This window comes from Amia ocellicauda, chromosome 3, assembly GCF_036373705.1.
Source record: "Amia ocellicauda isolate fAmiCal2 chromosome 3, fAmiCal2.hap1, whole genome shotgun sequence".
NCBI lineage: Eukaryota > Metazoa > Chordata > Actinopteri > Amiiformes > Amiidae > Amia > Amia ocellicauda.
This window is the reverse complement of record NC_089852.1, coordinates 7424657-7438990: the sequence shown is the minus strand read 5'-3', so window position 1 is coordinate 7438990 and position 14334 is coordinate 7424657. Positions and strand designations below refer to the sequence as shown.

The window sequence follows — 14334 nt, the reverse complement described above, 5'->3', positions numbered from 1 at the left end:
ATTAACTTATTAGATGTTCTCCAGTGACCGAAATGTCTCCTTCTCTCATAAGATGACTTCATGCTTTTTCTCAGGGTACTTTCTGAGATGGTGACATCAGAGGTTTGTCTGCAATAAATGAGCAGCTGTTGTGTGCTTGTGTTAGCAGAAACAGTCTCTATATAAAAAGGAAAAAAAACAGCTCTGAACAGATGTTAATTTTTCCAATTAAAATGCCACACAGTGTGGGCCTTAATGAATAAACTATTATTCAGGGTGTGTGGTACCAGAAATCCACTTGACGTGACCCATTTAACCCATGCCATACAATTTCATTATATTTCTGGAAGTGTAACCACTGGTACAGTTATCTCCTTTATTTATAATGGGATCTCTTCAATATGGACAGCTGCTTCCACATAATTACCAGTGTGGTGTAATACATCAATCTGTGTGACAAAGATAATGATAACCTGAACCTATGCATTTACATTCCACGCAATAAGAATGCGTTCACTTTCTTAAGCTGACTTTCACAACAAATAGCAAAACTCCTCTCTACAACGGCTCTCCAGGGGGTTGTATTAGTGTGAAATGCCTCTAGAGCAATGCACAAACAGGTCAGCCACCTTTCCACTACTGCTTAACACATCCACTTATACTAAGCCATTCGTGTTTTCATACAGTTTTATGTACGGCATATCATGTAGTGTATTTACATTACACCATTTTACAATCGTTTGTGGAGTTAGAGTGTACATTCACATATGCTCAAAGGCTCTGTTGGACAACTTCAGGATCACACCAAGAGCCGGGAAAACAGAAACTGGCCCCTCGGGCTCGAGAAGATCTGTGACTAATTCAACTAAAAAAACAACAAGATTGTATCTGGCGAGATTTTCCAAAATAAACACAATGCGGAAGACTCAATTTTTCACTTGATCAGACTCAAAAAGTCAAAAGAGAAATGACTAAATATTTGGACAGGTGAAACCCAAGTTTTACTTAGAAGAACTACAAAGGATCAGATTTTGTTGTTTCAGGTTTTGGCGCACTGGAACTTCTATTTTTGGCACTTTCTTCTGTGTGACCAGCACACGGTTTTATATGAAGTCATTTAAAAAGTTTCAGATATGCTATTGTGATCACAACTAAAGTGTCGCATTCCAGTGTTACCCATAAAATGACTTATGAAGCATCAACATACAGATGGCTGAAAGATACCCTTTGAAAGTGTGAAAAAAGACAGTTATTATTTCAGTGAGAAAGTGATTTCTGTTTCCCTCACAGCTGTCTGGTGCATTGTCCTTTTTTGTTGAACAAAATTAAGCCGTTATGCTAATGGAATTTACTGTTCTCATTGGTTCGCCATGACATCATGGCTGGAAATGCTACATTAAGACACATTTATGTTGCAGGAGCAGACAATTGAGAGACATAAATTGTTCTGCATTGTCTGGTAAATGACAAATTGTAGCTCAATTTAATAATTACTGAGATAACCATGAATGAGTGCATAATGACAAGGATTGTATCACTAAAAAGACATTAATGATCAAACTATTTTTTCAGCCATAAATGTAGTAGCTCATAACCACATTAATTTCAGTATTGATTGATAACAACCCAGAGTTCACAACCCCGGAGTGAAACTGACATACCTTCAAATATTCCCACAATGGAAACTGCACAAGTGAGAAGGGAATCTGAAATGTAAAAAAATTACAGTCAAAATATGAATAAATCAAGTTATACTACAAAAAAGAATGCAGCCTGCAATTAATTGATATGAATGTATAATGTTGTCAGACCTACACCTGACAGTTCTTTTTAGAGAGAGGCATCGTTGAAGAGCACATAGGTAACTCAATTCTGTGCACCAGGTGTATAAAAGTTCTGCAGATTTGTCTGATAAAGACACAAGAAGTGAAGCACTCTTCTGCCTTTAGGGGGGGGTTGCTCCTGAGAACACCAAGCTTCAGAGGTCAAAGCTGTAGCAAAACAGTGATTCTATTAGTTGAATATACAGTGCATCCAGAAAGTATTCACAGCGCTTCACTTTTTCCACATTTTGTTATGTTACAGCCTTATTCCAAAATTGATTAAATTCATTATTTTCCTCAAAATTCTACAAACAATATCCCATAATGACAACGTGAAAGAAGTTTGTTTGAAAATTTTTAAATATTTCAAAATTTATTAAAAATAAAAAACAAAAAAAGCACATGTACATAAGTATTCACAGCCTTTGCCATGACACTCAAAATTGAGCTCAGGTGCATCCTGTTTCCACTGATCATCCTTGAGATGTTTCTACAACTTGATAGGAGTCCACCTGTGGTAAATTCAGTTGATTGGACATGATTTGGAAAGGCACACACCTGTCTATATAAAGGTCCCACAGTTAACCAAACCATGAAGTCCAAGGAATTGCCTGTAGACCGCCGAGACAGGATTTTATCGAGGAACAGATATGGGGAAGGGTACAGAACAATTTCTGCAGCATTTAAGGTCCCAATGAGCACAGTGGCCTCCATCATCCGTAAATGGAACCACCAGGACTCTTCCTAGAGCTGGCCGCCCAGCCAAACTGAGCGATCGGGGGGAGAAGGGCCTTAGTCAGGGAGGTGACCAAGAACACGATGGTCACTCTGACAGAGCTCCAGCGTGTCTCTGTGGAGAGAGGAGAACCTTCCAGAAGAACAACCATCTCTGCAGCACTCCACCAATCAGGCCTGTATGATAGAGTGGCCAGACGGAAGCCACTCCTCAGTAAAAGGCACATGACAGCCCGTCTGGAGTTTGTCAAAAGGCACCTGAAGGACTCAGACTCTGAGAAACAAAATTCTCTGGTCTGATGAAACAAAGATTGAACTCTTTGACCTGAATGGCAAGCGTCATGTCTGGAGGAAACCAGGCACTGCTCATCACCTGGCCAATACCATCCCTACAGTAAAGCATGGTGGTGGCAGCATCATGCTGTGGGGATGTTTTTCAGCAGCAGGAACTGGGAGACTAGTCAGGATCGAGGGAAAGATGAACGCAGCAATGTACAGAGACATCCTTGATGAAAACCTGCTCCAGAGCACTCTGGACCTCAGACTGGGGCGAAGGTTAATCTTCCAACAGGACAACGACCCTAAGCACACAGCCAAGATAACAAAGGAGTGGCTACAGGACAACTCTGTGAATGTCCTTGAGTGGCCCAGCCAGAGCTCAGACTTGAACCCGATTGAACATCTCTAGAGAGATCTGAAAATGGCTGTGCACCGACGCTCCCCATCCAACCTGATGGAGATTGAGATGTCCTGCAAAGACGAATGGAAGAAACTGCCCAAAAATAGGTATGCCAAGCTTGTAACATCATACTCAAAAAGACTTGAGGCTGTAATTGGTGCCAAAGGTGCTTCAACAAAGTATTGAGCAAAGGCTGTGAATACTGATGTACATGTGCTATTTTTGTTTTTTTATTTTCAATAAATTTTGAAAAATTTAAAAGATTTCAAACAAACTTTTCACATTGTCATTATGGGGTATTGTTTGTAGAATTTTGATTAAAATAATTAATTTAATCCATTTTGGAATAAGGCTGTAACATAACAAAATGTGGCAAAAGTGAAGCGCTGTGAATACTTTCCGGATGCACTGTATACATAGAAATGTGGATTATACCAAACAAAACAAATGTGACTTGTTTTGGATGTGTACTCAATACATTATACTATTAAAATCCACTGTACCATTATGTGCTTAATTTACTCATCTTTGATCAAAAGCCAGTTGTAATTTGAATTAATAGACTGTTAGATACAGAAAAACATTTAATTTTAAGTTTTTATACAGAACCATATACATGGGTACACACATGTACATACAGTACCTATAGAAAGTCTACACCCCCTTTCAAAGTTTTCACCTTTTGTTGCAAAAAAATAAAAAATCCCCTCCGTGTATCTATATATCCTACCTCAATACTTGAAAAAATATTAAGGACATTTGTAGAAATTGTATGTGTGTGTGTGTCTGTGCGCGTGAGAGATTATAAAAGTATTTATTTATTTTGCTGTAATTATTTGTCTTCAGGTTTATTTTATGTTCTGCTTTGGCAACACTGCTACTGTTGTTCATGAAAATAAAGCAACCTTTGAATCTGATACAGAAGCAGAGAGAAAGCTGTAGATCAAAGCAAGTGGACACATCTTGGAATCCTTCATGCAACAGTGGATCAATATAGGGTGAGATTATATATACAGTGAGGGGAAAAAAGTATTTGATCCCCTGCTGATTTTGTACGTTTGCCCACTGACAAAGAAATGATCAGTCTAATATTAATGGTAGGTGTATTTTAACAGTGAGAGACAGAATAGCAACAAAAAAATCCAGAAAAACGCATTTCAAAAAAGTTATACATTGATTTGCATGTTAATGAGGGAAATAAGTATTTGACCCCTTCGACTTAGTACTTGGTGGCAAAACCCTTGTTGGCAATCACAGAGGTCAGATGTTTCTTGTAGTTGGCCACCAAGTTTGCACACATCTCAGGAGGGATTTTGTCCCACTCCTCTTTGCAGATCCTCTCCAAGTCATTAAGGTTTCGAGGCTGACGTTTGGCAACTCGAACCTTCAGCTCCCTCCACAGATTTTCTATGGGATTAAGGTCTGGAGACTGGCTAGGCCACTCCAGGACCTTAATGTGCTTCTTCTTGAGCCACTCCTTTGTTGCCTTGGCTGTGTGTTTTGGGTCATTGTCATGCTGGAATACCCATCCACGACCCATTTTCAATGCCCTGGCTGAGAGAAGGAGGTTCTCACCCAAGATTTGACGGTACTTGGCCCCGTCCATCGTCCCTTTGATGCGGTGCAGTTGTCCTGTCCCCTTAGCAGAAAAACACCCCCAAAGCATAATGTTTCCACCTCCATGTGTGACGGTGGGGATGGTGTTCTTGGGGTCATTCCTCCTCCTCCAAACACGGCAAGTTGAGTTGATGCCAAAGAGCTCGATGTTGGTCTCATCTGACCACAACACTTTCACCCAGTTCTCCTCTGAATCATTCAGATGTTCATTGGCAAACTTCAGACGGGCCTGTACATGTGCTTTCTTGAGCAGGGCGCTTGCGGGCGCTGCAGGATTTCAGTCCTTCACGGCGTAGTGTGTTACCAGTTGTTTTCTTGGTGACTATGGTCCCAGCTGCCTTGAGATCATTAACAAGATCCTCCCGTGTAGTTCTGGGCTGATTCCTCACCGTTCTCATGATCATTGAAACTCCACGAGGTGAGATCTTGCATGGAGCCCCAGACCGAGGGAGACTGACAGTTATTTTGCGTTTCTTCCATTTGCGAATAATCGCACCAACTGTTGTCACCTTCACACCAAGCTGCTTGGTAATGGTCTTGTAGCCCATTCCAGCCTTGTGTAGGTCTACAATCTTGTCCCTGACATCCTTGGACAGCTGTTTGGTCTTGGCCATGGTGGAGAGTTTGGAATCTGATTGATTGATTGCTTCTGTGGACAGGTGTCTTTTATACAGGTAACGAGCTGAGATTAGGAGCACTCCCTTTAAGAGAGTGCTCCTAATCTCAGCTCGTTACCTGTATAAAAGACACCTGGGAGCCAGAAATCTTGCTGATTGATAGGGGATCAAATACTTATTTCACTCAGTAACATGCAAGTCAATTTATAACTTTTTTGAAATGTGTTTTTCTGGATTTTTTTGTTGCTATTCTGTCTCTCACTGTTAAAATACACCTACCATTAAAATTACAGACTGATCATTTCTTTGTCAGTGGGCAAACGTACAAAATCAGCAGGGGATCAAATACAGTGAGGGAAAAAAAGTATTTATATATATATATATATATATATATATATATATATATATATATATATATATATATATATATATATATATATATATACATACATACATACATACACACATACACACACACACACACACACACACACACTCACCTAAAGGATTATTAGGAACACCATACTAATACTGTGTTTGACCCCCTTTCGCCTTCAGAACTGCCTTAATTCTACGTGGCATTGATTCAACAAGGTGCTGAAAGCATTCTTTAGAAATGTTGGCCCATATTGATAGGATAGCATCTTGCAGTTGATGGAGATTTGTGGGATGCACATCCAGGGCACGAAGCTCCCGTTCCACCACATCCCAAAGATGCTCTATTAGGTTGAGATCTGGTGACTGTGGGGGCCAGTTTAGTACAGCGAACTCATTGTCATGTTCAAGAAACCAATTTGAAATGATTCGACCTTTGTGACATGGTGCATTATCCTGCTGGAAGTAGCCATCAGAGGATGGGTACATGGTGGTCATAAAGGGATGGACATGGTCAGAAACAATGCTCAGGTAGGCCGTGGCATTTAAACGATGCCCAATTGGCACTAAGGGGCCTAAAGTGTGCCAAGAAAACATCCCCCACACCATTACACCACCACCACCAGCCTGCACAGTGGTAACAAGGCATGATGGATCCATGTTCTCATTCTGTTTACGCCAAATTCTGACTCTACCATCTGAATGTCTCAACACAAATCGAGACTCATCAGACCAGGCAACATTTTTCCAGTCTTCAACTGTCCAATTTTGGTGAGCTTGTGCAAATTGTAGCCTCTTTTTCCTATTTGTAGTGGAGATGAGTGGTACCCGGTGGGGTCTTCTGCTGTTGTAGCCCATCCGCCTCAAGGTTGTACGTGTTGTGGCTTCACAAATGCTTTGCTGCATACCTCGGTTGTAACGAGTGGGTATTTCAGTCAAAGTTGCTCTTCTATCAGCTTGAATCAGTCGGCCCATTCTCCTCTGACCTCTAGCATCAACAAGGCATTTTCGCCCACAGGACTGCCGCATACTGGATGTTTTTCCCTTTTCACACCATTCTTTGTAAATCCTAGAAATGGTTGTGCGTGAAAATCCCAGTAACTGAGCAGATTGTGAAATACTCAGACTGGCCCGTCTGGCACCAACAACCATGCCACGCTCAAAATTGCTTAAATCACCTTTCTTTCCCATTCAGACATTCAGTTTGGAGTTCAGGACATTGTCTTGACCAGGACCACACCCCTAAATGCATTGAAGCAACTGCCATGTGATTGGTTGGTTAGATAATTGCATTAATGAGAAATTGAACAGGTGTTCCTAATAATCCTTTAGGTGAGTGTATATTATATATATATATATGTATATTATATTATATATATATATATATATATACACCCACATAGCACTACCAATATCTTAAAAGTTTGAAGATCAGCTTTATGATACACATAAGCAGGTACATTTCCAATAATTAATGGGCAGCAGAAATAGTACCGTACGAAAATTCACAACAATCCAATGCATCAAACAGTTTCAGTACTCCTGTGCTTCCATGTTTTTTTGTACTCTCCCAAGGCTCAAGTTTAATGATTAATAAATGAGAAGAGTCTCATTTAGGTCCCCAAACCAAACAGATCTTGACAGACAGCTGCCACAGTGAATTTGTTATCTTCCCAGACAGGAAGCTGCAGCGAGAAGAAATCAATGTCACTGCTGTACAATGAGCTGACAAACAGAATTCTCTGAGGAAGTGTTTCATCTCCAGCAGAAGACTCTCCCTCTGCATCTCCAGAAAGGTCAAACCATGTCATCTGTGCCAGCCCCTGTCAGCACATGTGGTGGAAGTGCAATTTACATCCATATAGAAAATGCCTACATTGATCAAGCGCTTTCATCCTCTGGGTTTTATGTTCCAACAAAATATTACATTATTGATTGAACTGTTAATTGACTGATTATTATTATTATTGCATGTCTGTAGTCTTAAAGCCATGATATAAAAAATAATAATGAAGACATATTGCTTTACATGTTCCTCCACAGGCTACTGAGGCTCGAGGGTTTCCAAAAGAGGAAGCCGGCCCCATCAGAGCCAGGCAATGGAGGCACGAGTGCTGCTGGAAGTGGGCACAGATGCAGCAAAATCTAGGGTCTTGCCATTCTCTACAGCCATGGTTCAGGCCCAGGCAGATTGTGCAGGAAGGTGGTGCAGCTAGTTTATGCAATCACCTATGCAGAACTATACCGAAAATTATTTAGAAAAGGCTTTAGAAAGGGTTTTTGTGCTCATGGTCGGAAGAGAGGCTCTCCCGGGATGAACGGCAAAAAATGGTTGTCTGTCTACATCATAAGCTTTATACAAGTGGGAGGGGGATTTTCCTTGATAATGTACAGTAGCAAATAGGCAGCTTTGTTATACAAAATGAGCTCAGCAAGATCCCATGGTCACAGCAGTTAGTATCCTGATATGGCCAAAATGTATAAACTCACCAGTATTTAAACTGACCACAGCCATTTGTTTACGCAAATAAGGCAAGACAACGCAAGAAACTAGGATATTTTTCAATGTGCAAGAATGGATTTTAAAACTGTAGGCCACCATATGTCTTTTATTAAAAAATAATAATCCACAATGATCAAAAATTGTCAGATTCTTTTGATGGGATACAACTGATTCATGAAGTAGTGCTCTTTTGTTGGCAGAGGCAGACACAGAGAGTCAAAGATGTTCACATTTATATTAATAACATTAAGAGTGCACAGAAGACTTACGACAAAGTAGAAACCACTTTAGAAAAACATATTTGTGGACGTGACAGCAGGCAGCTCATACAGTGAAATACACTGGTGAAATCTTTGATTTAAATCTGCCATATTACCTACATATTATCTGCAATAAAAATTGAATTCCTTATCCATGACGATGTTGGCTTAGCTAAGTTACTGCACAGCGTCCAAGCTTGTAAGCTGCATTACCACTGAAATATACTACAGCCTTAAAAAAAGATGATAGATAGTGGATACTTCTTCATGGACATTGCTCTTATAGGGTTTTCTACTCCAATCAACAGGGCCATGGGTTTTGCCCTCAGAATTCATCATAAGAACATAAAGTTTACAAACAAGACGAGGCCATTCGACCCATCGTGCTCATTTGGTGTCCATTAATATCTAAGTGATCCAAGGATCCTATCCAGTTTATTTTGAAATGTTCCCAAACTTTCAGCTTCAACCACATTGCTGGGGGAGTTTGTTCCAGATTGTGACAACTCTCTGTGTGAAGAAGTGTCTCCTGTTTTCCGTTTTGAATGCCTTGAAGCCCAATTTCCATTTGTGTCCCCGGGTGTGTGTGTCCCTGCTGATCTGGAAAAGCTCCTCTGGTTTGATGTGGTCGATGCCTTTCGTGATTTTGAAGACTTGGATCAAGTCCCCACGTAGTCTCCTCTGTTCCAGGGTGAAAAAGGTTCAGTTCCTCAGTCTCTCAGTAGGACATTCCCTTCAGACCTGGAATAAGTCTGGTTGCTCTCCTCTGAACTGCCTCTAGAGCAGCGATATCCTTCTTGAAGTGTGGAGCCCAGAACTGTCCACAGTATCCAGATGAGCTCTAACTAGTGCATTGTACAGTCTGAACATCACTGCCCTTGTTCTCAATTCTGCACTTTTGAAAATATACCCTGACATCCTGTTTGCCTTTTTTTATTGCTTCCCCACATTGTTTGGATGGAGAAAGTGAGGAGTCCACATAGACTCCTAGGTCTTTCTCATGCATTACTTCATCTAGATCTGTTCCTCCCATAGTGTAATTATAGTGTACATTTTTGTTACCTGCATGTAATACCTTGCACAGTGAATTTCATCTGCCAGGTGTCGGCCCACAACTGAAAATTATCTAAGTCCCTTTGAATAACCTGTGCTGCCGAGATTGTATCTGCTGGGCCATCAGGACATTGCTGGACAGACTTTCACCTACTATCAACTGATTCCAGCATCCTTAGTCCTTCTTTGGTTTGGATGGGGTGGGAAGAGCACACTTAGAAATCAACTAAAGTATTTCACTGCAGGTTCTTTTTAACTTTCCAGTGTAAAGTAACAACTTTTGTTCAGCAACTGTAGTCAAAGCAACAGCCCCCTAGTTTCTTTGAATAGGAACCTCAGCACAAGGTCAATGTTAACTGACTTGCATAAACCGTGCACAGTGATTTATTTAAATGCAATGGTAAAATGGAATACAATATTATAGAAGACCTTCTACTGTTCAAATAACTAATTGTATTTTTAAAACCTGACAAATGCCTTTGTAATACCATTCTGTAGTACATTTTTCTTCTGACAATGGAAACAACCACGAGTATAACAAAATATAGATTATAGGCAGGGAATTATTTACATTATATGCACGGAACCAGAAACTTTAAATCAGCAAGAATTCCAGAGTGTTTAATTCTATTAACAGTAAGTCAGTAAAGAATGAACACTTAAATATTTAGATTTTAAACATACAGGGATTCAAAACAACAATACTCATGTATACACCCTTAAGGACATGTAATAAAATGTATGTCAGATAGAGCATCCAAGAGGTCTCCATGTGCTGACAGTACATTGAAACACCCAGAGAGAATGCAAGGCCTTTGTCATCCCCGGCAGAACTCTTCAGACAGAACCGCGTCGCTCCAGGCTAGACTACAATATTTATATTCAAAGTGGGCAAAGTGCAAATAGCAAATCTGTTCCACACATGCAGGCTATTTACTGCCAATGCATATAAAAGTGCATACCTTCTGCACATTTTCTGTGACTGACATGTTTTCAGTGCAGTACCTCTTTGAAATTAAGTATTTATGAAAAAAACTATGAAAAAAATATCCTGTAAAACAATTTCTCAATAACTACAACCCCCCCCTCAAAAAAAAAACAAAATATATGCTTGCTTATTTTAAACACATTTTTGTGTTTTTTTACAGCATACAGCAAAATAAAGAAGACTGTTAAATCAATACAGTAAGTAGTGTCTCCTGACAATCGATTCAACTGTGATTGGGTTCAAGTTTGTAATTTTCGATTTACAGGATGGTATAAGATTAGACTTGGTCTGTATATCTTAAAATACCACATTTGGGACCCGCACAAATACAATTATGTATTTTTGCAAAACGAAACTTTTTTATATGCATTTTTTTGCAAATGTGTATGGAACTGGGGGTTTCAGTCATGCAGACTTTAAATTCTAGCTGCCAAAGTAACTACATAAATGACAGTTTGTTTGAAAGCCCTAGTTAACTTATTTCCCTTATAAGGTTAGTGCCACATGTACTGTACCAAGTGGCTCTACACTGCTCCAGAAGAGGTTTATTAGACATATTGAAATCTGTTATGAAATTGTTTACTTTTTTTTTTTTTTTTTTACATAAACCACAGAGTAGTTTTGATTCCATTTATTTGAAATTATCTATTTTGTCTCTTTGAAAAATGTGCTTGACTTAAAAATGTGTTTGTCCAAGCCACTCAAACAAATGTATAACAAAACTAATCACTCACAATTGAACAAATTATCCTCAAATTCCGTAAAGGACCGTAAAGTCAAATATTGAATCACACACATGCACAAATAATATTACAACAAATCACATAGGGATAGAAATGTGTGACTGAAGGCATTTGTATAGCATTTTGTAGTAGTATAAAATAAAGTACATAGACGTTAACCCAAATAATCTGTAAGAGACAACATCAATCCTGAAAGACAGGCTCAATAAGCTCTGTTTATGAATGTATTACAGGGTCTGTCTGAAATATTGCTCTCAGAAATCTAGGTGATAAAACATGATATTAATTAAAGCAATATATTCTATTATATTTCAAGCAAATATGTCTTTATCTCCTTCTTTCTTCCATTTTAACTTTATTTAATGTACAATCAGACACTCTTTAATTATAGCTGCGTGCAATAAAGCACTTATTAGGTGTGGTATCTATTATATAACCTCCATAGCTCATGCATGGCTATTATTTCTGTGTCCTGCGGTCTGTGTTCCCCTTCATCAGTCATTTGTGGGAATTGAGATTCATCTGTGACAGGGATATATACAACTGTGTCACATGTTCCAACCAATAAGATCTAGTTTGGAGAAAATCATTTAACTTGATTGTCAGGTAGTTTATCATATAGAGATATATTGGTTTTCTTTGTCACTTTGTTTTGTAAAAGGTTACTCGCAGGAGTATTAGTATTCTGTGGTAAAATGGACTGTCACGAGTCCTTAAAACTAGTTTGGCATCAGGAAAACAGATGTCAAAATAAATTTAAATTAAGCAATATTTCATAGCTGCAGTGCCTGCAATTTGACAAATCACTTTAATAGGTCACAATGCACTTGATGCATGCTAATATTCAACTTGAGCGTGTCATAAGGCATGTATAGACTGTTAATTGTAGGGAGATTTAAGAAGACTGAAAACAGTTGTTACATACCTCAGCATTTATTTAACAAGTTCTATATATACATACAGAGAGTGAGTGTTAAAATTACAGTCACTTGGAAATTCAACTAAAAATGGAAATGTATGATTTGTTTATTGCTCAATGTAAAAGTTTATTATTGAATAATAATAATTTTAAAAATATAACAGTAGGTAATGTTATGTTTTGCTTTGCATTCTTTGCACTTGCATTGTACATTCTCATTGGCTAATCTCATTAAACTATGATCCCTTATATAAATTAATGGTTTACCATGGCTGCAAATAAGGGAATACAATTGCAAGATTATGTAGACCACAAAGGAAACAGAAAGGGAAACCATTGCAAAAGCTTTAGTTTAACTGAACCAAGTGCACATCACACTTGGTAAACAGAGAAACAGATTGCCATGCAAAAAAAAGTGGCACAGGCAGAAAAACTTTACAATTAAAAGAGAAAACACACTGATGAGTCTAGTGTTACTCCTTTCCTAACCAACTCATATATCAAGTGGATGACAATAATATTAATAACACTGTTAAAACTGACCTGATACATCAAAACACTATTTATTATTGATCATTTATTATAAATACAAAATGTATAATGCCATCCTAGGATTTTGCATATAATCTATACATTTTTTGTTGTACGGATTCATTCTATTTATATAAATAAAAGCCAAAGAACACTAGTTAACCTAAAATTACTCTACATTTCAGGAACTCAAATTACTTCAAAACAGCAAACCACACATGTTCTTTGTTTGTGCGTGTGATTTTTTTTTTTGGAATACAAAAGAAATCCTTAAGTCATCCCAATAGACAAGGTGGTTAAAATTTCAAATGTAACATCTGTATATGCTCATGCTGAAGCATCAAAAGTAGGGGCATAACAGTTGGGTTATGGCTTTTAAATGACTGCCAAAGCAATATGGGGCTACACTATAAACAGTGTGATCTTGAGAACTGCAAAACACACAATTTGATATATTTGCCTTGACTTTTTTTTTGTTGTCGTTTGGTTTTGCAAAACGGCACAGAACCATGAGATAGAGCCGACAAAAAAAACAAAAAAATCATTTTAAAATTGAAATATTATTCAGGTAATACAAGCAGCAGCAATGGGTGTTCAATATTTAATCTAATCACAGTGGATTTTTTCTTTTTACTTGGATTACAAATCATAGATCAGCTTTCATTTAGATACTTAAAATGTAATGAATTCAGTACTTCAGTAATTCTCTGTGCTCCAGAGAAGAAGCAGTGTATCAAATAGGCCAAATCTTCTGGTAGCAATTTTAAATACATTTGTGGAAAGTCTAAGAAAATGTCAATCTACATACAACGTACAATCTATACATTTCCTGAAAGATACTTAAAAATCATGGATGTTAAATGTTAAATGAGTAATGACTAACTAGAGTATAAAATTAAGCAACAGTGTAATCATGGATCAAAGCAATAAGTATACCTATATTGGTTGCAATCCAATGATGATGCAGATCACAAAATTAAAAAGCTATTTCAAATAAAAAGGAAAAAAAAATAAGTAGAATAAAATGAACATATCAGTTAACAAATGTCGACACACTTGTTTAGTCAAAGTGTTGAAACTCTTAAGATAAGGAATGAGAGTTGAGGCTCTAGAAGAATGAGGATATTGTATATCAGGAAGCAGATGTGTGTCAGATGGTTAGCATGCCCCATCTCTGAAGGAAATAGGATAACAATGAGACATCTGAAAAAAATCAGTTGACCAGGAAGTATACAAGCTAAAGCTAATCCCCAATTTATTACCAGGTAATGTCGTCAAATCTGGTGCATTTGATATAAGAACCAAAACAGGCTTAGTTTCTTAGAAAGCCATGCCATGAGAAACATGGTGGAGCTGAAAATCTGAAAGGGATACAATTCTTACAAATTCATTCCTGAAGTAATTTCATGCATAAGATCATCCATAGCAGAACACTGAGTCGCAGTTTCCTCTTTCATGAGGCATCAGTGTGGTTTCTTATTAGCAGGGAAATCTTTGTATAAGAAGTGTAAC

The 14334-nt window shown here is 38.2% G+C and overlaps 1 protein-coding gene across 5 annotated transcripts in view; it reads right to left on the bottom strand.

Annotated features, from left to right (window-relative positions):
- slc25a26 (solute carrier family 25 member 26) overlaps positions 1–14334 on the bottom strand; it is a 60156-nt gene that overhangs the window by 13070 nt on the left and 32752 nt on the right. For 4 of the 5 annotated variants that reach the window (XM_066698013.1, XM_066698012.1, XM_066698011.1 and 1 more), the window contains exon 6: positions 1641–1685. The exons of the other annotated variant lie outside the window; for it this stretch is intronic. In XM_066698013.1, the coding sequence (XP_066554110.1) occupies positions 1641–1685 (45 nt within the window). The remainder of the gene's footprint in view (positions 1–1640; positions 1686–14334) is intronic. 5 annotated transcript variants of the gene reach the window in all.